Here is a 25,529-nt window from a genome sequence, read left to right as displayed (position 1 = left end):
GTACACATTTTTTGACACCCTCTGTATACATAATCAATTATATCTTCAATCGAAATTTTCTAATAATTTGTTATACTATGAATTGATACATTTTAAAATATATTATTTTGAACTTAGGAAAAATGTGACCTTGAAAGAATATTGATTGTGAGTAATCTCCCTTTAACCTGCGTTCTGCACTACCAAAGTGGAAGAGTACACTGGACTTGGTGTCTTCAGGAAAAATCATATTATTTTTATTGTACCCGCTGACTGAGAAATAACCAAGATTTGGTATTATTCTGCACCAGTGCTCTCAGTCAGCGACAAAATGGATTTGATTTATTTCTCATTTTGACATAAAAATCTGAAAATGTAGATTTTTGTCCTTTTTACCCCAGGGACAAAACACAGCAGGTAGAGTGGAGTCAGGATCCTCAGCAAGCACTTCCACAGCCAAAATGGTGCTTTCCAACATCCAGGTCCTTCGAACCACCTCCTCATGTCCTTTACTATGCATTTCAACTCTCCTGACTCTCTCAAGGGAAAAACAAAAGACTGAAACTCAGGCTCAAGTCATTTCAACCTCCAGAGCACAGCATACTCCAAAAAATGTGTGACACCTGAAGACCACAATGAGAAGAACAAGAAGAACCCTCAGTGGATGCTAATGCCGTTGAGGCTTCTGATCTGACAAATGAAAGGGCGATAGCAAGGATGCTGGATACAATCAGCATGGAGTTAAGCTGTACACATATGTCAGAAAAGGCTGATAACTTTTCCTTAGGTACTAACATTTATAGAGATCTAAGTTGACCTGTTAGTCCTTCAGAAAATCTCAATGATTCCTAGATTTTTTTAGCCCTGCTTTCATCAACCTAGGTCTTTCCAACTGAGCTGAATCACACCTCATTAGAAAGAATCAAAGATTTTTTTTTGTTTTTTTTTTTAGCTGAGCCATCCTGCTACCTGTTGGCAGCTCAGCGGCTGCTCAGCTCGGGCTGGACTCGAACCGCTGTTGCTCAGAGCTCAAACTCTTGAGCGAGCTCTTAACCAACTGAGCCACTCGGCCGGCCCAGAAAGAATCAAAGATGTTTAATTGGCATAGCACTAGACTTCTCTCTAGAAATCTCTTATGTTAAGAATGTTGCCACAGGCAGAAAGAATAGGGCTGCAGGAAGAAAAGAGGGGAGGAAGGGATGGAAGAGGTAAGCGGAGACAATGGAGGAGATGAGGCCATTCTTAAGAAAAAGTACAGCTACCAGACTGGCCAGAACTAGATTTCGGTGGCCAAGAGCAGATCCAGGATGCCATCTTGCACCTCAGGGTGAACTTTATTATAATGGATTATAATATTATTAGCATTGCAGGTAGGAAAAATCTCCACCCCTTGTGTTGTAGCCACAGTTCTGACCAAGCCAAAGATGGACGAAAATCCCTCCAGCCAACAGAACAGAGTGGTCAGCGAGGACCCACTTAGGAATGCCTATAACGCCACCCCTAAATCTTGAATATTTCATGCCTTCATTTTTAATGGAATAAATCCCCAAGTCTCATTGTTCTTCGGGGCAGCTGTTCTTCTCTGGGCCTGCCCGCTTCTACTTGCTTTAGAGTGTACTGTGCTTCTTTAATAAATCCACCAGTTGCCTGGCTTATTCAGTGTGTCCTCGAATTCTTTCCTGTGATCAAGAAGCCGTTTTCCCAAGAAGCCGTTTTCCGTCGACAGGAACAAATGTGACATGAAATTAAAAGCACATTCCCTCCACTTCTTATTTAAATCTTACGTATTTCACAAATCACAGCTCAAATGCTACCTCCTTCTTGGAACCTTCCGTCATCGCCCTGATTGAAATATGTCTCTCTCCTCCTCCTCCTAAATAAGCTTTGTTTTGCCATTAACAACACATAGCACAACTAGCCTAGAGAGATATAGTATAAGTCCATCCTTACCCCCATATCCTCACCCTACACACCTCTTAAATTTTGAGCCTAGATGGCAGGGACTGTATATTTAAAACCTTTGAATCCCTAGAACATTGCATGGTGCTTTGTATACAGAGGGTGCTCAGTGTTTACTCAGACTATTCCCCTTGTTCCTTCTGGGCTTTTCAGGGTGACTACTTTCACAATAGCCTGAAGGCTGTGCAAAGAGACACATCCAAACCTGTCCCATTTGATTGTAGATCACCACTGCCACTTTATATTTTAGCAATATGGGCCAAGTGCCAGAGAAATTCAAATAATATAAAATTGTTGAAAAGAATTTAAATGTTTGTTTCTGTGTTTTTCCAAGGCTTGCAAATGAACTGTTGGGTTTATTTCAAATCTTTCAAGGGAAACCATATGTGACATACAACAAAGCATGTGGATCGGAGGGTGTAGTTTGGCATTCAGAGAAGAGATTGAAATTCCTCCCACTCACACTACCTATCAGGTACTCCCTAAGGAAAGGTCAGAGGAACCTCTAGGTGCCAGAGGGAACAATTTGAAAACCACGAATTCTGATTCAGCCTCCTCAGTCCCTCAGGTGGGCCACATAAGTCAGAGAGGTGCTGAAGTTCACACAAAAGGATGAGCACTGGCCCTGGGAACTGAATCTTGTTGATTTCTTACAAAGCTGATCTAGGATACACCCAAAGGGGACTCCCAGGATAAGCCCTGCTGACGTCAGCACATCAGCATCTCAGGGCTCGATGCTACACAGGTGGTTTGTTTTATTTTATTCATTATTTGAATCAAATCCAGAGAATAAACACCATCAGGACCAAACATATGGTAAGGTCTTTACCTTAATTTTTGTTTTTGGAGAGAGAGGCTGTCTTGGGCTGAGTTCAACCAAATTGGGAATCCAAGGAGTGATTAAAACCCAAACCAAACCACAAAGCAATGTATCATAACCCTTCCTCGGTAGAAGGAAGCCTGCCACTTGGCTCAGGAGCTATTTACTTTGTTGAATCCCCTGTGAGATGTTAGCTCAGTTGTAATCATATATAATATGGTAACAAAATAGATGTTTATAGAAAAATAGGTCCTAAGGGCCAGAAACTCTCAGAAAATACACGCACTTTTTGTTTTCTCCAGTCAAAATATAAATGAATGGTATAAATGTTTGATCAGGATTAGGCCTCCAAATAGCAAAATACTTATTAAATTTGTTTTGTTTTTGAATAGTCAATTTAAAACTGTTTCTCCTTTCTTTTTCTTAAAAGGAAATCTGGATTGAAAACTTTGTTTGAAATGCATACATTTAAGACATTTACCTTTAATTGTGCTCTAAACAAAGGTATATCACAAATGATTTCTTCTATTTTCATTTATTCTCCTATATTTTAATATGTTTTCTTATATTGTGAGAGCCCTCTGGTGGTTGAAAGGATACTAAATGTCTATGCTCATAAGAACAAAAACAGAGTTCATTATCAACCAAAGCTTTTCTTTACTGAGATACTGATATTAAGTTCTATTAGAAAGGATGCTTATCACAATTTCTATTAATTTTCACCTATTCATAGAATGGTTAATCAATTTACTTTTATGCATTTTCTAGGGTTGAAAAAAGATCTTAAATGCTTACATTACATCTTTAAATCTTAATAAGAAAACACTGATTATGCACAAATACATTTTCTTTTCAATTAGGTTCAGAACAGTTAGCAATTTACATCTAAATTGAGATATAGGAAAAATGGCTCCTGGAGCCCTTTATTAGTGGCATGTTCCATGCCTCTTTTAACTTGTGGCCAAGTCACAAATAGACACAACTGATTTATGCTTCATAGTGCCCAGGTCCAAAGCACCAAGTTTAGGGCTCAGATTTTGACATATTACACAAATCATTAAACAATGGACATACCAGACACTTTACAACTATCCTGCCATACAGAGAATTACACCAGGCAAAACTGAAAGTGGAGAAGTCTTGGGCAGATGGGAAAACATTTACATTTGGGAAATGATAAAGCCAGTATATATATTAATATATTAATATATTAATAAGGAAAGTCCATATGGGTGAAGTTGTTCCTTGGGCCTATAATTTAGAAATACTTAATGTCTGCATGCCTCAAAAGTTCTCTCTCTTTAATGGGCTCTTAACGTTTTGTAGTGAAAGTTGAATTGTACATAAACAAGCTTCAAGGTACTAACTACTAATGACTTTTCATGTCATTGAATTAACTGCAGCACCCAAAATATGAGATGAAGGAACTATATTCACAGTGCTGCTGCATTTCTTCTGTGAGAATAAGGTGACAGCCAAACAAATCTGCAAAGCTGAAGGCAAAGATTTAGTCACTGGACCATGGATATTACAAGATGCTCCCGGGGATACTACAGTATTACTAAAGGAATGAGACGATGGGGTATGACTGGAAATTTGAGGCTGATTTGGTCCTTTGATTTAGTTCCACACAGCTGTGCTTTGAATGTCAAGCTGTCCCACAAACAAATTTCATGGGCACATGGAATGGCAAAGCATAATTAACTGGGTTAGTAAAAGTACACCATCCTCCAACATGAAAATGTCAATGAGCACACTGATCTCAGGCAAAAAGCCAGGATTAGAAGACGTCAAAGTGCTGCACTTCGGGAGACTGCTGTGCTAATTGCTCCCAAGTTGTTCATGCCTCATTGTGTTGACACTCCCTACAACATGACGCTGGTTGTCCTACCATCAAGAGCTGGAGTCTGTTCTCTCCATCTTGAATCTGGACCTGACCATGTGACGTGCTCTCATCAGTGGGACAAAAACAAATGTGACTCAAGCAGAGGCTTAAAATGTGCTTGAGCACCGGAGCTTGCCCTCTTCCATTGCTGGGAACTCCTTTGACACTATTTAATCTGCTAGAGAAGCCCTGTGGAAGAAATCTGAGGAGGCAATTTCCAAATATGTAACTCAGGCCATCCTAGACCACCCAGCTCTAGCCAGGCCACCTGCAGACCACAAAGAGCAGCCAAACCCAGCCAACATTGTCATCTACAAAATAATCGCTATAAGCAAATAAGTTTTGGGGTAGTTTGTTATACAGCAAAAGCTAACTGTTACAGCTACTTTCATCATAGAGCCTGAACTTTGATGATGGTTATTTGAGACATTTGATGAATTATTTTTTTTCTAATTTAAAGAATGATACTCACACCAGATCAAACTGTTTGCAGAAAGAGCATGTCAGTCATCAAAAATCATGGGCTGTGTTTTACACACACATATACACACATACACAAATTATTTCCCTGTGGTCTTAATTATTGCCTAGTCACCACACATCCATAGAAAAGAGATCTTGGGACTAGAAAAATGGATCTTAAAACCAAGGGTATGAGGAGTTTATTTGGGGAAATGGTTTGTATGAAAGTTACACGAGTGTTTTAAGCAGCTTCAGACTCAATATGATCAATTGTAGGGTATGGATGTTTAAAATAAATGTAGGCTCCATTATTAGAGGCTTAGAGATCCTATTTAGGGAGATAGTCATCTAGAAGTTTGTCTCTAGTTTTGGGTGCTGTACTTAAAAACTAGAATATGTCCAAAGAGAATAATTAGGATTTGGAAGTTCAGAAAACTATGAAGTAAGAGTAAAAGTTAAGGAAACCATGTCTTGCCATCATTTTTGTATGTGAAATTTTAGTTAAGGGGATGAGGAAAAATAGTTTTAATTTGTGCTGTGATAGGTAGAAGTACTAAGACTAATGGGTGAAGAAAGAGACAGGTTTGTTCTCAATATGAGAATGAGCTCTCTAATATTTGAAGGGGTACAACAATAAAATAGGTTAGCTTGAACAGAAATGAGGTTGCTGTCACTAGGTGTGTTCAAAGCTTGCTCATCTTTGCTAAGAGATGTGATGGAAAGGATTCCTGCACAGAGCGGAACATTAGACAAGATGATACCTAAGGTTCCTTCCAAACACAATATTTTATGCCTCTGTGTGAAACTTCTATATACATCTATCTACATTTGTCTTACAAAACCTAATAAAATAAGTCTTCTGCCACCTCATCGTAACAGTTGTCCCACCAGTCTGCCAAGTTGGTCTTGATCTAAGAGGTTATGAGTGAGGGGAAGTCCTAACAGAAGAATGTAAGCAATTAACTCCTTCACCCTTCTCCCTCTTACTTGGGCACACCTGTTAAATTTATTAGCATTTTTTCTAGTAATAAATAGTAAATCAGATATCATCTACTGGCATAATAAAATGCTCTCAGAGTTGAAGAAAGGTAAAAGTGAATTTACTATTTAAAACAGAGCGAAATTAAAGTTTCATACCGTAAGAAAAAATATGATCAAGGTATAGAGTTTCTTATACATAAATCTTCTGTTGTGTTTAAGGGAAAATAAATATATCATAATTTTCAAATCTCTTATGTTATAAACTTTAATATGTTTAAAATAGCACTATTAATTAAAATATTAATAACTTACCTGGTATTAAAATAAACAAATATAACACTATTTAAATAATTACATTTAATGTTAATGGAAAGTACCATGAATGGAGATGGCACATCTCTAATATCCCTCATGTCAGTTCACGTGAAACTGAATGGTATTCGATCTTGATAACTGCTTCATAAGAACACTACAGCTATCCAGAAGCTCAGATACCATGCAGCATCCTGCTTCATAGTTTATTTAGACCACTTGGTCATTAAGGTCTGAGTGTAGATTCAGAATAATACTCTACACCTTTCCCCTCTCATGACTTATTGATCCAGCACTATCCTAATTCTTTTTCTCTCCATCTCTTTCCACTTATAGACCCTAAGTGTAAGCTTTCTCCAAAACTCTTGCCTTAATAATATGAGCAAAGCATTACTTAGTGTGTACCATCTTCCAGGCACTGTGAGTTTTTATGCTTGATCTCATTTAATTTCAAAAATACCTAGTCATAGGTATTTTATTATGTTCATCTTGGAGAGATTAAATAACTTGTCCAACATCCATACCAGTAAGACAAAGACCTTACTCTTCATCCAAATGTCTGTTTCCACTTTGCTTTGCTACTTCTACTTTCTGGGAGAAGCTCACAAAATGTGAGATCCCATAGGATACAATGTAAATCTTGGCAAGTGACTACATATGAGGAAGAAAGAAATGGAGTCAAAGAAAACTGAGATTTTAAGTCTGAGTTACTAGGAGAATTGGGAGGCCCTAAATCAAAACCAGAGAATTGGAATAAGAAACTAATAAGGAGGAATCATTCTATGGTATTTCTTAATGGTAAAATATCTTCAAAAAATGTAAAACACCCTATAAGATAGGAGCTGTAAATAGATTTGAAGACTGAAAAAAGAGAAAGATAATATGGATGGGAAAAGAAGAAGCAGGAGATGGCATAGGACTTCTATTTGGGGAAATCAGAAAATATTAAGAGCATTGGCTAAGTGGTTCACAGTAGAAAACCAACAAGATATTAATGGGAATATTAGACAGTGGACCTTGATATTACAACTTTGTTGTAGACATCTTTACCATGATTTTTTTATTTCCTCCAATAATGGCCTTGAGGAATAAGAGAGGAAAAAACAGATGGAGGGGGTTACATAGGACTGGGAACTAACAACCTTGGAAAGTTAAGAGAGCTTGTCTAGCAAATGATAACAGATTAGATATTATTATATTCTTAAATACAGAAAGGTGGGGAAACAAGTGAAACCAAAATTGTGACTATAAGCTGAGAGAAATGGAAAGGGGGACAGGATAAACAATACCAATGATGACAGAGAAAATTAAATAGAGAGACAAAGGAAAGAGCCTAAAGGACAGAAAATTGTGGCCCGAACAAGACATTTCTAAGTTCAAGATCTTAAATGTGGAGTGGTTTCAAGTGATGAAGTAATTCAGGATGTGAACATGCTGCTAAAGAGTGGAATTGAAAGCCACTGGAGAACTAGGGTTAAGGAACAGTGTGGCCTTGATTTTAAAGAGTTCAAGCTCTAGAGTCAGACACACCTAAACTTGAATCCTGGCTACGCCACTTGTGATCTGAAGATATTTAAATAGTTTCTTAACTTGGCTAAGCCTTACTTTTCTTTAGGTATAAAATTTGTAGTGGAAGAAATGATAATAGTACTATTCAAATAATTATTTTAAAATGTAAAAGGCAATGCATTAAAAAGCTTAGTATTCAAATTAGCTTTTATTATCATTGTCATTGTTGTTGCTGTTAAAAACTCTCCTCAGTTATTTAGGAAAAAAGAACAAAACAAAACAAAACAACAGTCATACAAGAAAGTATTGCTTAATTTAAATTCTAAGTGCCTGACTCAAGTTTCAAATTTCAAACTTCTCTACCCCTGCACTTTCTGAAGTGAAATGAACAGGCCAGGAACAAATACTTCATGACTTTGAACAAGGAGGATTTAAGATTAAATACTTCTTGTGTCTACTACAAATAAGATGCAAAACAATAGGGGTAGATTTGAATGTTCGAGGGATTCTCCTCCCATCCAGACCTCTGATGAAATTGTAAATGATCAAGGAAATGGCCAAAAAGGGATGAAGATGACTTCTAAAGAAAAGCAAAGAGAAGATAAATATCTAAATTCACTGTTTCCATAGTTAAGTGCTAAAATATCAAGACTGATTACCTACCTAATATCTATAATCTATCTTTTCTTCCAAAAAAAAAACCAAAGAAAAACAAAAACTGATTTTTTCTCCCAGCATATCAATATGTCCCTCTGGAAGACCACAACTCCCAACCTATATTGCAACTAAAAGTGAACAATAAAATACACGTGGAAGTTGGATGGAATTTACCAAAAAAAACTCTTTGAAAGGGAGCTCCTTTGTCTAGGATGTATTTCTCTTCTTTCTTTTCTTTTTCATTCCATACCTGGCTAGAATGCAGGCATGACGTCAAGAGTTTCAGCAACTATCACAAACCATTAGAAGACCTTAAAGACAGAAGACAAGTGCTAAGAATGGCAAAACTATAAAATATAACGTTTTCCTGTGTGACAGCTTCATGGAACCTTATACCCTCCCAGGAACATCTTCCCGTACATTTTTTATGTGAGAAAAAAATAACAAAACTCCTAATTTGTAAGGTTTTTTGTTTGTTTAGGAATTTTTTTATAGAAAGGAATCATTGTTTTTCCGAAAAGAATGTAATTCATAACTGCCATAGACATCCAGCCTGAAAATTTCCCTTAGTTCAGTTTACTTTGTTATAGTTCATGAAAGTGGACCAAACTGATGATTCATTTGAATAAGTAATAATGATTTTAAGTGAATCATCTTCATGGTGTTTGACGTTAGGCAACAATGAAATATGATCTCTGAGTGGCAGAAAATAAATGAGGTAAGATCTATGGTTTCCCAAGCTTACTACAGTGACAGCTTTACCAAGTAGTGTACAGTACGAGGAAAGCCAAGCAGAGCCTCATGGACTCCCTGAGTTGAGGAAATACACCCGAGAGCCTAGGAAACTAAGAAGCTGGAGTTTACAGGACAGGGTACTAGAGAATGGAGAGCTTCACTGAGAACTCTAGAAATGTGCAGAAGGCCTAGCTTGGGTGTTCAGCAAACTAGCGATCATTCATGCATTTGAGGAAACTACTAAAGGCCAGCAACAAAACCACCTGAAAAAATTAAGAGACTTTCTGGGGGCAGGGCCATGAAGAGTGCTTATTCCCACCAGCCAGACTGGAAAACCTTATAATTCATCATTAACTGAGTAAAGGTCTCACAAGAGCATGCCTCCATGGTGGGGAATTATTAGCTTTGGAATAAACACTGCACTGGCTGCCCTGCCTACAAAATCTTAAAAAAAAAAAAATCAACCTGCTTTCAAGTACCTTAACTGCATCTCAGCAAAAGTCTCAAGGATGTTTATAGTAATACAAAAACTTCCCAACAAGGAATATTTTTTTTGCCACAAAAGTAAAATTCACAATATGTGAAATCCAATCAAATCAGGTAGGTAAAATATCTAACTTACAATGAGTAGAAAAACCAATCAATTAAAACCAACCCAGAACAGATGCAGATATTAGAGTTGTCAGACAAGGGGACTAAAATAGTCATTATACCTATATCTCATAAGCTCAAAAAGCCAGAAGAAATATTGAACATGTTAAGTAGAGACATGGAAGATATATTTTTAAAATTGAATGTATAAAGGTAAAATTATAATGTCTGAGATAAAAAAATATACTTAATGGAATTAATAAAGTTTAGATATACACACACACAAAAATCAGAGACCTACAGACATAGCAATAGAGACTACCCAAAACAAAATGAAGTGAAATATGGAACAACTACAGGCAGCCTAATATGTATGTAACCTGAGCCTCTGAAAAAGAATAGAAATAAAGGGAAATAATAAGTGATATTCGAAAAATTAATGGCTGGAAAATTTCCAAATTTGATATAAAACAAAACACAACTGTAGACCTACAGATCCAAGCAACTCAATGTTTCTTCAGCAAAAGAAACATAAGGAAAACTACACCAAGAGATATCATAGTCAAGTTTCTCAAATTTAGTAATGAAGAAAAATCTTAAAAGCAGCTAGAGGAAAGAAAGCCACACTGCATACACAGGAACAAAGATAAGGATGACAGCAGATTTTTTTCATCAGTTGTAATACAAGTGAGAAGTGGGAGAGCAACTTCTCTAAAGTACTGAAAGAAAAAAAAAATTCAACCTAGAATTCCATACCCAGCAAAAATATCTTTAGAAACAAAGGTGACATAAAAATTTTTCAGACGTAAAAAAGCTGAAAGAATTACTCTTCAGCAGACCCACAGTATAATAGTAGTGTATAAGAAGTACTTCAGATGAAAGCAAAATGATGTTAAATGAACATAAGAATCTGCACTAAGGCATAAAGAGCACCAGAAATTAAAATTGCAGAGGTAGGGTACTTCCAAATTCACTTGATGAGCTAGCTCATCATTACCCAGATACCAAAACCAGACAGAGACATTAGAAGAACTGAAAACTGTATTGACAGAAAGATCAATGGTTACCAGGGAACAGGGGTTGGAGAAACGGATTGACTGCCAAATGGCATGAGGAATATTTGGGGGAGTTATGGAAATGTTCTAGATCTTGAATGTTTTGGTAGATTCATGGGTGTACACATCTGTCAACATCCATCAAATCGCGTACTTTAAATGGGTATAGTTTATTGCATGTAAATTATACTTCAACAAAGCAGAATAAAACAAAACAAAATAAATAAAAACAGAGTATCTGGAAGATACTGTGGTTAGGCTCATTCAGTAACCATTTCAATCTCCTAGAATGTCTTTCTGTACTATAGAGCTTAGAGAACAAAAAAGTACATATCCTATTTTCCCTCACAGTTTTCATGTGTGACTTTAATAACTTCAGAGACATTTCTTGAGAATTTACTCAGGAATAGATTTATGTAGAAAGAAGGACAGAGAAAAAATTATCCATTTTGCTGGTGTGGACCATGGCAAAAACATCAGGTTTCTAGAGCTGACCCTTCCTGATTGTGGCAGGCTTCCTTGGTAATCCATTTTTGCAGAGGTTTGCAAATGGTGCCTGGTAACATGCTTAGAGTCTGTATTTCTATTCTGTAAACTAGCTATGCTTAATAATATTTCCTTAATTGTTAAATTGAATAAAACAGTACTTTAAATAGATACAGAATTATCAAGCTAATCAACCTCAATATCAGCTAATTTAAGAGAGCTACCTAAACCAACAGCCCTTCTATTCTTCTTTTGATGACCAGAGTCCCCACTTAGGTTAATTCTGTGTGTTTTATAGTTCATTTCTAGTGTGGGTTTTGTGGATTTCCACTGTAGAGTTTTATGGTTGATCCAGAATCAAAACATTATTTCTAACCTATTTTTTCTGAAATTTTTAAGATAACTTATGTCTAAACTATTAAACACAATCTTTTTGTGTAAAGATTTTCTGAACTATTAAACACAATCTTTTTGTGTAAAGATTTTTCTGATGCCAAAACAATAGGACAACTGCCCTAAGTAAGTTCCAAGCTGAGATGGCTCCTCACCCCCCAGGAAGACAGCATCCCAGGGCAGCGTAAATTTGTTTTCTAAAGTAATTTCTTCCTTGCCTGTTGTATTGCTTTCATCTTTAGTTTTTAGTTTGGCTGAGGAAGAGAGTCCTCAGGAAAAAAGAGCTCAGTATCCTTGTCCATCTTTCTGTTCTGGCCCATTGAACTCTGTTATCTTCCCTTCAGTGAAGATAACTGCATTCCTTTTTGGCACCATCCACCCTGGGGTGAGTGGCAATGATGGCAGTAAAATAAGGGAGCTGCAAAATGTTCTCATGCCTCCACATCCCATTTCATTGTCTCCTGCAGTCTGCCCCATATGCCTGTTTCTGTTTCTGTCTAACTCATTCTCTGGCCCTCTCTGTCACTCTCTCTCTCTCTCTCTCTCTCTCTCTCTCTCTCTCTCTCTCTCTCTCTCTCTCTCTTTCCTTAAAGAAAGGCATATTATGCAGATGATGTATACATCTTGATTTTTCTCACTCATCTGAATTTAAACTAAGTCAAATTGTTTCATGGAACTGTTTAAAATATCATAGATACAAGGAAATTACCAACATCAACTTCTTTTTCTCCCTAAAAATTATTTCTCTGTGTGCCCAAACCCAGCAGAGGGCGTCCTTCCATTTCAGATGCACGAATACTGCAGCAAAAAAAGGCTACAGTTCCAGCAATGTCTTCCATTTAGAACTGTGCACTGGAATTTAAAGGAAGAGACTATTGTATCAGGAAAGAAATGTGTTATGTAAGTTATTCTGGAGTGTTTACCTCTATTTTGAATTAGAGATGTAGAATTAATGCTCAGGAAAAAAAGAGCAAAAAAATCTGTCTCTGGCCTCTCTCCAAGTTTGGAGTGTTAGCTGCACATTTTAGAAGCAACAAGGTAGCGCCTGTGTGAGCCTTCCTCCTCTAGGCTACTGTGTGTGAAAATAAAGTGATCATAGAGCAAAAGCAATTAAGAAAGAAATGTGCTCTCTTCAGTCTGAACGACAAAGGGCAGAAGAGTCACCCCAGCCTGCTAGGTTGTCTCAGAAGCAGGAAGAAGATAAGCATGGTCAAGAGCAGTATAACAGGAGGAGTCAATCTTGTACTTGTGTAAGCTGGCAGCTGCTCACTGAGTTTAATTGTGCAGTTTCACAGAAATTTAAATTCCACCATGAGAAATATCTTACATTGCCAGAACAATTTTTCCTGGGCTAAAAGGTAAATGTCCACAACCTGTATCAATGATATTCTCCCTGGTACGGATCAGTTTATCAGACTGCTTCCTTAGGGAGAGAAGAAAAGAATATGAAAAGATGAAAAGCATCATTCATATATCCATTCAACATGTTTTTGAGCACTTTGTGCCAAGTCCCTGATGGAGGTGCTAAGAATGTATCCGCAAACAAACTGCCAAAGATCCCTTTCCTTGAGGTGAGGTACCAAAGAGCAAGGGTTCGGGGAGTTGGACAGACCTAACATTGAGTCTGGCTCTGCCACTTACCAGCTATGTGCCTTGGTGCAAAGGAATTCATGTTCTCTTTTGCAAAACAGGGATAATAATTGTTAATATTTATTGAAAAAGAACTTATTTCCAGGAACAGGAACTAAGCATATATATCATAAAATCTTCACAGTTAGCCTATGAGAAAAGTTGTATTATCATCCTCATTTTTAAAATAAGGAAACCAAGGGACAGAGTGATTTATAAATCACCAAGAATTGTATGGAAGCTTCAGAGCAGGAATTTGAAACAAGGCTGCCTGATTCCAAGGCTGTCTTGCCTCTTAACCAGCATGCCAGAGAGGCGATTCCTAAGGCTGTCCTGAGGATTAGAGGAGATGACACAGGTAAAGCTGACAGCACAGTATAGACAGTACACTATCAATATTATTCGTAGTATTATCATTATTATTTATCATTATTATCACTGCCAGTGTTATAGTTTCTGGGACCTAAGGGTACATGTTGAAATACAATAAAAGAGGCTCAATAAATAGTTCAAATCAAAATTCCCGTGCTTCAGGGTGCAGTCAGCCCAGCTCTGTCAGAAAGTAAGGTTGTATAATGTCATCGCTATTGAATCATGACTCCTCTGCACTGATCTTTCCATAAGATGACAGGCTGCCTTCTAACAGCTATGGCTCCTGACAGGATACCAGAACACAGGTTCTCTGTGAGAAAGCTAAGAGATTATGAGGTTCCCTGTATATAACAAAACATGAGTATTTCCTGCTCTGGTTTGTTCTAACCTCCCTGAAGGTTAAGATGAGATGCAAAACAAAACCTAGATCCAAGTATCCATCTGCAGCTTGACAGTCCTTTGTTCTCTGATAAGTGATCGCAAGGTCAGTCCCACCCTCTCGGCTTTTTGCTGCCCCAAGTACACTCTCTAGAGGCCTCTCCTGGGCTTCTTACCGACTGAGCGTGCTGTTCACAGATCAATGGGGGTGATGACACTAACGGTATTATCCAAAGAGAAATGAAACAGGCATGTTTTCTTGCGGCTCTGGGAGTTCTCTCTGCTTACTGTAAGCCTGAATTTGTGTCTTAAATGACTGCATTACCAAAATCAAGAATAGTTTTAAACAACAAGCAGATAAAATTCCAGCTCCAGGCCCCTTTTCTTACTGATTTCATTTCAGGACTGTCATCTGAGGCTCATGAGGTAGGAAATTGAATGTTGGATAATGGCGTGTAAGAGAATTCACAAACATGCATCTTACAAACATTTCATTTTTCTTGCCTGTACTAAAAAATTAATTTTTATCCCACATGTCAAGTTTCACAGTGCAGAACTCAAGTCAACTGAACATTTTTAAAAATGTACCCTGTTCAAAAAGGCTATTTTCATGCTGATTTTATCTTACCATGCTTCTGCAGGGATGAATGCTGTGGCAACACATGATTTGGGATAGAAATAAGAGTTTCAATCCCTATGGTTTGGTTGGCAAGTGTCCTGGTAGTTATGTTGCAAATGACCTTGTCATAGGCTTATAGATGTCTAACAACACAGGTTGGGTTCAATAAGAATAAGATTCTCCTTACCCCAAGATAATGGCCGTCGATGAACACGACAGGGAGAGATGGAGCTTCAGACACTCGTCGGCACCGTTCATCTAACTCTTTTCCATAGTCACCGTTCAGAGCTATGTTTTTCTCTTCAAATTTCACGCGATGATTTTGGAAGATCTTTCTAACCAGTTCACATCTTTCAAAGGTTGTCCGGACCACGCGAAGACAAGTGGTATAAATCACCACACGGTCAAATTCTAGTTCGGTTGATTGTTGCTGAAGGGAAGATATTGTAGTGTAAATACGTTTGCATTTACTTTCTTATGTCTTATTTTAAGACAATTGACAAGTTTTCACAAGTGTCTTATACATTAAAGGCATGCAATAAAAGTTGAAGGAGCTCTGTATTTGTCAGTTCTCAGATATCACTTTTTCAGTTACAACATCTGTAATTGGAATAGGGATAACAACCAACATAATTTAAATGACATAATTTAATTAACAGTAGTGTATTCCTGTTCTCAGTGGCACATCAAATAATGGAATATCTTAAAATTGGTGATGTCTCACTTGGCATGCCAACATGGTAAAATAAGGAAGGCTGAATTATTTTTCTCATGTTTTGTAGACATTGTTCAATTACTATATCTGCCTGTTAAATCCAAAGTAAAATATGTAACAGAGTAGTTAAGATTAGCATTTAACTCTGAGAAAATTCTTCTACTTGTCAAATTACCAAATTCCATAGTCTTTTGAGCCACAGTTTCCTGGGAATAACAAGAACTATATCATAGGATTGTTCTGAGGTTTAAGCAGCACATCTGTGCATGAGCTCTGTTAAGTAACAAGGCTCCAGTGTGCCGTGAGAAGGCTCTGTCATGAGGAATTAAGGATTAGGTGACTCAGAGGGAGTGCATAGACCAACACCAAATTGGGCAGTGGGTGAAAGCCAGGCTTGAAAAGGAAACAAAGAAATAGGTACACAACTACAGAGGCAAAAACTGTCAAGACCAAGATGAAGACTCCCTATGTGAGAACCTTTTCATTTCCATTTCCTGCTACATCAGAAATCAGTGACTGCTAGAGGCCGGCTGAGTGGCTCGGTTGGTTAAGAACTCACTCAAGAGTGCGAACTCTGAGCAACTAGCTGTTCGATTCCCAGCCCGAGCTAAGCTGCAGCTGAGCTGCCAACAGGTGGCAGGATGGCTCAGCTAAAAAACAAACAAACAAACAAAAAAATCAGTGACTGTATTATTGGGAAACCCTGACCAGCACCGCAAGGACCATACAGGTAGGTCCTGACATCATCAGGAAAGATCGTCTTCCTCTTTACCAATCTTGCCTGAAGGAGACTGAACAGAACACAGCTATACCATGAGACAAAGGGTACATGAGTCTTCGTGAGGCTACAGTTGTTGCAGCACAACCACACAATTTGTAAACCCATGTGAAGTCAACACTTTGATTGGAAACCGCTCCACACAGCTAAATACTAGAGTCCGAAGGTAAGATACTAAACTCCACCACTTTGTGTTCAAAGAAATCAGATCATTCTGCTGGATGATTATGTAGAGATAATCCTAAAAAGGTTGAAAGTCATGAAGATGGTAAAGTAATATTCGCTACCTCACCGAGAGAGAGGGCTTTTTTTTTTCTGGTGATAAAATGTATTAGCGATGTTAAGAATCATTTCTTCCTTCAATAGTGTTTAGAGGCTAAGTTGAAAACCTAGTGACCTGGAGGGTCCAAGGAGGGGTCATAAATCCTGGGATAAGTCAAGACTAAGAGAGATATTAGTGAGAGGCAGGGAGAGTGTTATATGAAAGGGGAAAATGTTACTCAGTTTCAGGCAAGCTTTAGGCTTGCAAGCATGTCACCCAGTGTTGTCAGACATAATTATTTTAAATATACGCTTAAAATCTGGAGTTTTACAGAAAATGTTCTGCTTTCTAAATTTTGGCACCTCATTAAAATGTATTGAGACCACACAGACCCATATACCTGACAGCTGAACTTAGCCTATAAGCTGTTAACTTACTAACCCTGGGTTAGAAACAGCATCAGATAACCCTGGACTCTGCCACTGGCTATAATTGTATCTTTTAGAACCTGGTGAACCATTAAGCCTCAGTTTCTCATCCATAAAATGTGATAATAGAAACAGCTACCTAACAGTTTTGCTGAGAAGATAAAGAAAGCAAGAATATGAAAGCAACTCATATGGGGCTTGAAATGTAGTACTGTGCTAAATTAAATGTTCAAAAATATTATGGGCCACATTTGTGGAATTTTTAAGATTAAAAACGCAACAAAAATAAGTCAGTGGAAAAAATTAGGGTAGTTAATGACAAGAAAAGGGGATGATTACTATGCTTTAGATTCAGAAGCATTGATTCAAAGAGAACAACCAAATACCCAAGAGCCCGTAGCCCCTCTTCACGTTCACGATCATGGCCAAGCCTGGCATCAGGGAACTCGCTGTAAATGGGCAGCTTTTGGGAGAGCACCAAAGTTCCTTTTTCCTGATATCTGACTAATTAATATTGTTCTTCTGGCTGCAAAGACTCACTGCATTTGGTCCTGCCAAAATGTTCCATTTTTTTCAATAGCTACACTTTCTTTTAAAATATTTGACAAGAAATATATTTGCCCTATGTGTAGAAGTGGAAAAGTTTAAGATTGGACCTTCCTGCTGTCACATCAACCAACTCACACAGACTTCTCTGTACTCACACACAAACGCTGGGTACTACTTTTCTGTGGGACTCTAACACTTGTGCATTTAAAAAACAGTTATAAGATATACTGCTATCAGATGGCCATATTACATGCTGTCTAACGCAAAGAGTAATAAAAGTATCTCTTTATTTACTGTTGAGGATGAGCTTTGCCTGGAATCAGTGGATCTCCAAGAGTGATGGATACTAGAATAAGCTGGGAGCTTTAAGAAACCTCCCAAAGCCCAGGCCAAGCACCTACCAATTAAGTCAGAAGCCCCAGGGGTGAGACCACAGAATTGAGACTATTTTTTGAAGCCCTTTCAGTGACTTTAATGGGCAACCAGGTTCTAGGGCTGGTTAGCAGCTAGTTGCAAATGCAGAATCATAGGACTCACTCACTCCAGATCCACTGAATCAGAATCTGCATTTTAACAAGTTTTCTAGGGGATCTGGGTATACATTACATTTTAAGGAACCCCAGTGCAATCACATAGGTTGATGACTTGACAAAGAGCCTGGATCCCTTTAAAATAACTGTTGGTCATTGATTTGCCAAATATGGTGCTAGGCACTAGATACATAATGGTGACAAAAAAATATGTTCCCGGGCCGGCCGAATGGCATGATGGTTAAGAACTGGCTTGGGATGCCAGAGGGCCCTGGTTCGGATCCCACATATGAGGGCCAGTGACGCTGCCCTCCACAGCTAAGATGCTGAACAACAGCTCAACCTGGAGCTAGGCTGCCATGAGTCACCGGCGATGGCGTAGGCTGCAGCCCCTGTGGCAGTGGGTTGCCATGGGCTACCGTATGTAGCCAGCAGCCAATGTGAACGGCCCTCAAGCTGCCGTGAGTGGCCATCCAGAAGCCGGCGACTGATCTGCCTCGCCCGGGAAGAGCGCAATGATGGTGCCAACTTGAGCCAGTGAAGCAACGTCCTCCACAACTAGACTGAAGAACAAAACAACAGCAACTTGTCTGTTCCCCTTCCCCCAATTCCCCAGTGCTGTTCCCATCCCCCCAATTCCCAAATAAAAATCTTAAAATAAAATAAATAAATAAATAAATAAAATATATATATATATATATATATATATATATATATATATATATATATGTATGTTCCCTAACAACATGGAGCACAGTAAAGAAAAAACAAAAGTTACATAAATAAATATAGAATTACAAACTGTTAAGTGATGTGAAGGAAAGGCACAAGATGTTAGAAGAGGCTATTGCAGGAGGGCCTTCTTTTGTCTTAGAGGTTGAGGAAGAATTTTCTGGTATTTGAGTTCTGGCTGGAAGTATAAGGAATTAACAGAGCAATTAACTAAGTAGACAGCATGGGGGAAAGTAGGATAGGTAAGTGCAAATTTCTTGGGATGGGAAGAACATGGCATGTTTGAGGCTCTGAAAGAAGGTCTTTTGTTGAAACACAAACAGGGAGAATTATAATAGTACTAAATGATTCTGGACAGGTGTGCAGAATTAATATCTTGTCATACTTTAGAGCCATCATAAAGATCTAGAGCCCTTAACCTAAAAGCAATGAGAACTTCCTGAAGATTTTTAAGGAGGATGGGAGAGATTTACATTTTTAAAAGATAAGTGAAGCAGGGCCAGTGCAGATAGTTGCACAGGATGTGCGCTGCACAAACCTAGGGAATGTCATTAGCAGCAGAGTCTAAATGAATGATGCCTTCAGGGTTGTGTAGTCCACAACTTGAGCAATCATACTCAGTCTCATTTGTAACTTCCTTGGTGTGGGAACTGAGACCGAATACGGGGTAAATCTGGGGTAGGAAATACGGGTATGTATTAGAATAAGCTATTAAGTAAAATGTTATAAAAAAGATATTGCATAATTTTTTGGGGTGCAATTTGGAAGTAGATCTTCCTAGAGATAGAGGCAGGTTGAATGATTTTTCATGGTCTTTTCCTGTTTTCTAATATGAATTTTACATGATATTGTCTTTGGAAAAAAAAATTCTTCTTCTACATTTGCTTCATTTTCTTTCCCTCAACAGATTTGTCAAAGCATCTGGCCAGAAATCTAAAAATAGTCTCTCACTGGTTAGCTGTCCCTCTTCTCCTTTGCTGAGGGTTACCATGGGGATAGCGTAATGAAGGAAGGAAGCATCTGAGACAGCACTGAGAAGCCATTGGGATTCGCAACCTGTTTGTTCTGAGAGAGCTGATCTAGGTGATAAAACAGGCAGCCCATTTCTTCCTTTCCATTGATTACGAAGATGAATCTTAGGGTTGCCCCGAAGCCTCACAACATCCCACAGCAAACGTAGATGTGATGGCAAGGGATGGAAATTGCTGTGAATGAGACTAAGAAGGTACTAAATATTATAACCAATGTCTGTCCTCAGTCTGCACCTTGTCTTGCATTGGCCACTGTGAAACAGTAAGTACTGTAGTTACCAGCTTCATCTCGGGATAATTCTGGACCCCACCACATCCACCAGAACTGCCACTGGAATTCAGGCCAAGAATCAGCCCCCACCTCTCCCTGTCAGGGGATCAGCGTGGAGCAGACCCAGTTTCTCCAGCTGGAGCAAGTCCAGTGGGTTGTTTCCACTTGACCCTTTGCCTAGTCCAGCCTGGCAATGGTTTGAAAAAACCTCCTGAAATCGGCCTCCTAGTCTTATCCCTGCATGTCCCCAAATCATAAAGAAGGTAGGGGCCTCCAGACAACTTGAAGAATTCAGGTCGTAAACAAGAATGAAAACAGTAAAAAGTAATCTTTGTAAATGTCAGTGGCAGACGTAATGCTAAGAACTTTACATTCATTTAACCCTCACAATGACTTACGTGGTGTTGCGGTCTTTATTTATAGATCTAGAAACCTGGGTGGAGAGGCGTGTGACAGAGTTAAAATTCCTCAAAGTTAGAGAAGTGGACCCAGATGTACAACCTCCCAAAGTCCGTGTGCTTTCCACAGAACCAGGCTGACCCACAGAACCAGATGTGGCGCTGTCCCCTCCCTAGGGTAACGTGGCGGCCAAACCACAGGGGGCGATAGACCTAATTCATTGCCCGGGACATAAGGCCTATGATTTAGAGAGGTTCGCCTTTTTACTAAATTATGTTCCTACATTTAACAGTAAATAATATCATAGGAGAGACATTTTAAACTTTGGTTTTTGTTTCTGTTTGTGTTGTTTTGTTCTATTTCAGTCTAAACAGATTCCTTCGAGATGGGCAAAATGTAGTGGACATTTTTCTCCTCTATGGGAAGGCAAAAAGGGGAGGTGATTACCTCAGAGTCAGCACGTCAGAAGGCAAACTGGGACTGGACCCAGATTTCTTGATTATCAGGGAATGGACCAACCTGGCTCCAGGAACCGACATTTAAATAGCAGCGCATGCCTGTGGGAGCAGGGCTGAGTGCCTCTGCAAAAGGCTGGGAATTTTATAAATCTCTCTCTCTCTCTCTCCTCTCCCTACCCCCCCCATGCTATTGTTATATGTATATTATGCAGTTATATGTATATTATGGGACACTTCTTGATATTGAATTAAAAAACAAATAACCCCCTGCCCACCTTGCTCTCCAATGACCTCTTGAATTCTCATTTTTGCTCTGAACTAATGTGATTTGAAAGCCCACTTTATCCACACCTGGTTCCTCTCTTAAGCTCCTTTCCTGGATCGCTTCCACTCTGTCAATATTCCCTCGTCAGCTCTCAAGGTGAAGAGTAATTGATCTATGCTGTATCCCCTCCTTACGCTGTGACCACAAAAATCCCAGGGAACTTCTCCATGTCCCTCTGTAAGGCACAGATCATAAAAATAATTATAGTGTTATTTATGGCATGATTCCTGCATATTTATATGCAGTTCTGGGGACTGGCAAGAGGGACTTTACAGGTGCAATTTTCATTTACCATAAGAGATAAGGATTATTGCCCAAATTTTACAGCAGAGAAAACTGAAGCTTGGAAATAAGTTTAAGGTGCCCAAACACCTAGGAGGAAAAAGGAGCAGAGCCAGAATTTTGACCTGGGTCTGCCTCTGAAGTCCTTGCTTTTGCTGTAGGATGATACTACATAATCTTATGAAATACAACCAACGAATGGCCACGCTGTTCTAGAACTGAGTGGTGAGTTGTACCCTAGAGGGACCATCACAAGGACAATGCATGGAATTCCCATGGCCCATCTCTCCATTTCATTCTAACGTCTCTGCCTAGCTGTCACTCCTCAGACAGACCTTTACCATCATGCTATGTAGTAGGCCCTCTATTCTCTGACCCAATTCTGTCCCTTAGAGTACCTAGTACTGCTGGACATTATGTTGTGTATGTTTATTGGTTTACTATGTATCCCCACAAATACAATATAACCCCATGAAACAAAAACATAGTTTTGTTCACTAGGACTAAGAACCTGGACTCTGACCTGGTACTCAGTACATGCCCAATAAATTTCTTCTGGCTTCTTTCCCACACATAATTAGAACTTGGTTTGACTCTGCCTCTTAGTAGCTGGATAATATTGGACCAGTTACTTAATCTCCTGAAATCTTATCTGTAAAATAGGGACATCAATACCTACTCCATGGGGATTTGTGTGGATTAAATAGTTTCACGAATAGGAAAACGCTTGGCATAATAAGCACTCAGTAAATGTTATCTTTTTATTATTACTATCATTGTAATTATTATAAAATATTACTGATGCACACCAGCACCAGCACCATCACCAACAAGTTCACATACGTCATCAACCTCATAAGCTTAAATGGCAAAGTATAACCTCATAATTACACGGTGATCAAAAAATATATCTCTTTATGAATTAAATCACTATTTACATTTGTTCGGATGCGCCATCAATTCTGGGTAGAGCAAACAGAGTGGAGCAAAAAAAGCAATAGTGTGGAGCAAACATAGCAGAGGTCATAAAAATCCCCCCTTTTCTAGGTTCAGCTGTCCCGTTGGGGACATGAAATGCATGAGCAATGCATGCAAATACACACAAGGATTTCTGCAGAGTGTTTTCTGTTTTCTTAATGTTCCAAGGTCATGTAAATAAATGAATTTCAGTTATTTCCTTTGCAACTATCTGTTTGTCCAAATCAGTTATTGAATTGGCCTAGAAGTTAATTGAGAAGCCAATAAACCTAACGAATCCTCCATACCAAAAAAAAAAAAAATTCAGAAAGCTAAGCTGAGATAATGCTGATTTTACAGCACATCAGAGTTAATGAAAATGAAAGTGACTCTGTCCCCTACCATGGAGACTTTGAAAAGGGGTTGTAGTTCTGCCAATTTAGCATTAATCAAACACAGAGAGGTTTCACTTGAAAATCTAGATTTTTGTCTTCTCTTGAAAAATCAGAAAATCTGACAACACTAGTATTGTTGCAGTCCTGCATGAAAACAATAAGTGGATCTTGGCAGCAACTAGCCCAGTTAGTGGCCCATGTCTCCTGATGCCATTATTTAACACCATTCCCCTACATCTAGACAATTTCTTCCATTAACATTGCATGCATTGCTCTTTTACAGCTGAGTTTATGGCATCACATCTAGTCTAATGTGTCAGTACACACATGTTACATGACAAGAGACTCACAGTTTAATTAATTTGAGTCAAATTGGTTTTTTGGCAGCAACATGTTGCAGTGGAAAGAGAGCCCATCTTGAACCATTGCTCTGGAGCTTAGCTGCATGAACTTGGGGAAATCAGTTTGCTTTTCTGGGACTGGGCCTCCTCTTCTCTCATATGGGCGGAGCTATAATCTAGCCCCTAAGGGAATGGTAAGGTCATAGGTAAACTGCACCTGAAGACACAATGTAAATTATAAAACTTTACAAACACACCAGCTATCATCATCACCCAAAGTCACACAGCTGGGAGAAGAGGAACTAAGATCTAACAGTAACCACTTTCCTACCAAACAAAAGTATCTCTTTTCCAATATGAATACTTTTGTTTCTACAGAAATTGTAAATAATTTTCACAGGTATTATTTATTCGCATTTGAGATTCTGCTCCTCTTGCAGATAAAAGTGATACTGAAATGAATGCCCAAATCACCATATTTAGGAGCATCCAATTCCAAAGGGATGTGCTTACAGCAATGAAAATCCAGGCAGCAAATCAATCAAGAACATCCTGCAAATGGTCACATTGAAAAAAGGTATTTTCCCTCTCATCCTATAAAAGATTCAAGTTCCAAAACCAGAAGGAAAAGGGGACTAAAACATTGAACAATAGCATCAGAATAGTAAGTGCTTAGATAGTCCTGCCTTGAACATTTTCATACTTTTCTTCTTCCTTTACAAAAACCATGGTGCTCTTTCTTAAAGGGAAAGATGTTCTTTTTCATATATATATATATATATATATATATATATATTATATAACATATATTATATACATAATATTATATATAATAAATATATATAAATATATTTTAAAATATAAAATATATTTTAAAATTATATATGTGTGTGTGTGTGTGATTTAAATCTTCTTTGATTGTCTACATCAAAGAAAATGCCTTAATAGTCAGTTAAATGCTGTCAATCCCTTTTAGTGGGTTTGGATGTGACAACAATGCATTTTGGAGGCTGAAATACCTGTATCTTGTCTCAGCTTGATGCTTTCATACATGCCAGTGTGATGAAGAGAGGTGATTTCAGTCTCTGTGGAATTCCCAGAATAGACTGAGGACTGAGAGCAACAGAGCCAGTGAAAACTCAGAAGTTGTGAAAATTGGACCTAGCCTCAGGCAAATCCCTCATTCCTGCCTCCTCTTCAGGCTTCCAGGTTTAATTTTCCTGTCCCTCTGATTATACTGATTGTCACGGTATCAACCTCATCCAGATATGCTGTTCCCCAGATTCCAAACACTACATTCAGGGCAAGAAACTGCTAGAGAATATTTAGGGGAGCCTGGAAGTTGGCACATGAAGCTAATACATATATTTTATGAACACTGAGTCTTTTAATTCTATAAAGAAAGTGGGCACTATCATTATTCTAACTTTATCAGATGAGGAAATTAAGACACAGAAAAGGATGAGAATAGGACAAGCCTGAAGTCAGATGACTAGCAAATGATAGAGCTAGTATTTGATCCAAGTAGGTCATAGAATTCAACTATTTATATCACTCTGTTGGTCACATACTGACTCTGAGTCTATCTGTACCCCATCTCATTTGGTAGAGAATGAGAAGTTAGAGGGATACATACAGGATTTATAAATCTTCAAGCTTCATAAATATATAGGGATTTTAGATAAATAGTGTATTAGTTTCCTGGGGCTGCTGTAACAAATTACCACAAACTTAGTGGCTTAAAACATTTTATTATCTTGCAATTATGGAGGTCAGAAGTACTGAATGGGTTTCACCGAGCAGGAATCAAGGCATTGGCAGGACCACGCTCTCTTCACAGGCTCAAGGAGAGAATCCATTACCTTTCTTTTCCCAGCTTCTAGAGGTCTCCTACATTCCTCAGCAGGTGGTCCGTTCTTCTGCTTTTGAAAGATATTGTAACAACCTCTGCTTCCATCGTCACATCTCCTCTCTGACTCTGACCTTCTTGTCTCCTTCCTATTAGAACCCTTATTATTACATTGGTCCTATTCAATAATCCAAGATAGTTTTTCCATCTCAATATCCCTAACCTAATGATATATTCACAGTCCCTTTTGCTGTAAAGTAACATAAGCAAAGGTTCCAGGAATCAGGACGTGGGCACATTTGTCAGAAGGCAGGGCGGGGACTCCATTATTCAGCAAACCATAGAAAGATGATAGATGATAGATAGATAGATAGATAGATAGATAGATAGATAGATAGATAGATA

The 25,529-nt window shown here is 38.4% G+C and overlaps 1 protein-coding gene across 1 annotated transcript in view; it reads right to left on the bottom strand.

Annotated features, from left to right (window-relative positions):
* GRXCR1 (glutaredoxin and cysteine rich domain containing 1) overlaps positions 1–25,529 on the bottom strand; it is a 114,518-nt gene that overhangs the window by 38,356 nt on the left and 50,633 nt on the right. The window contains exon 2 of the mRNA XM_019630052.1: positions 15,010–15,252. Coding sequence (XP_019485597.1) covers positions 15,010–15,252 — 243 coding nt within the window. The remainder of the gene's footprint in view (positions 1–15,009; positions 15,253–25,529) is intronic.

The sequence above is a fragment of the Hipposideros armiger genome, unplaced genomic scaffold, assembly GCF_001890085.2.
Source record: "Hipposideros armiger isolate ML-2016 unplaced genomic scaffold, ASM189008v1 scaffold_887, whole genome shotgun sequence".
NCBI lineage: Eukaryota > Metazoa > Chordata > Mammalia > Chiroptera > Hipposideridae > Hipposideros > Hipposideros armiger.
This window is presented reverse-complemented; position numbering and strand designations above follow the sequence as displayed.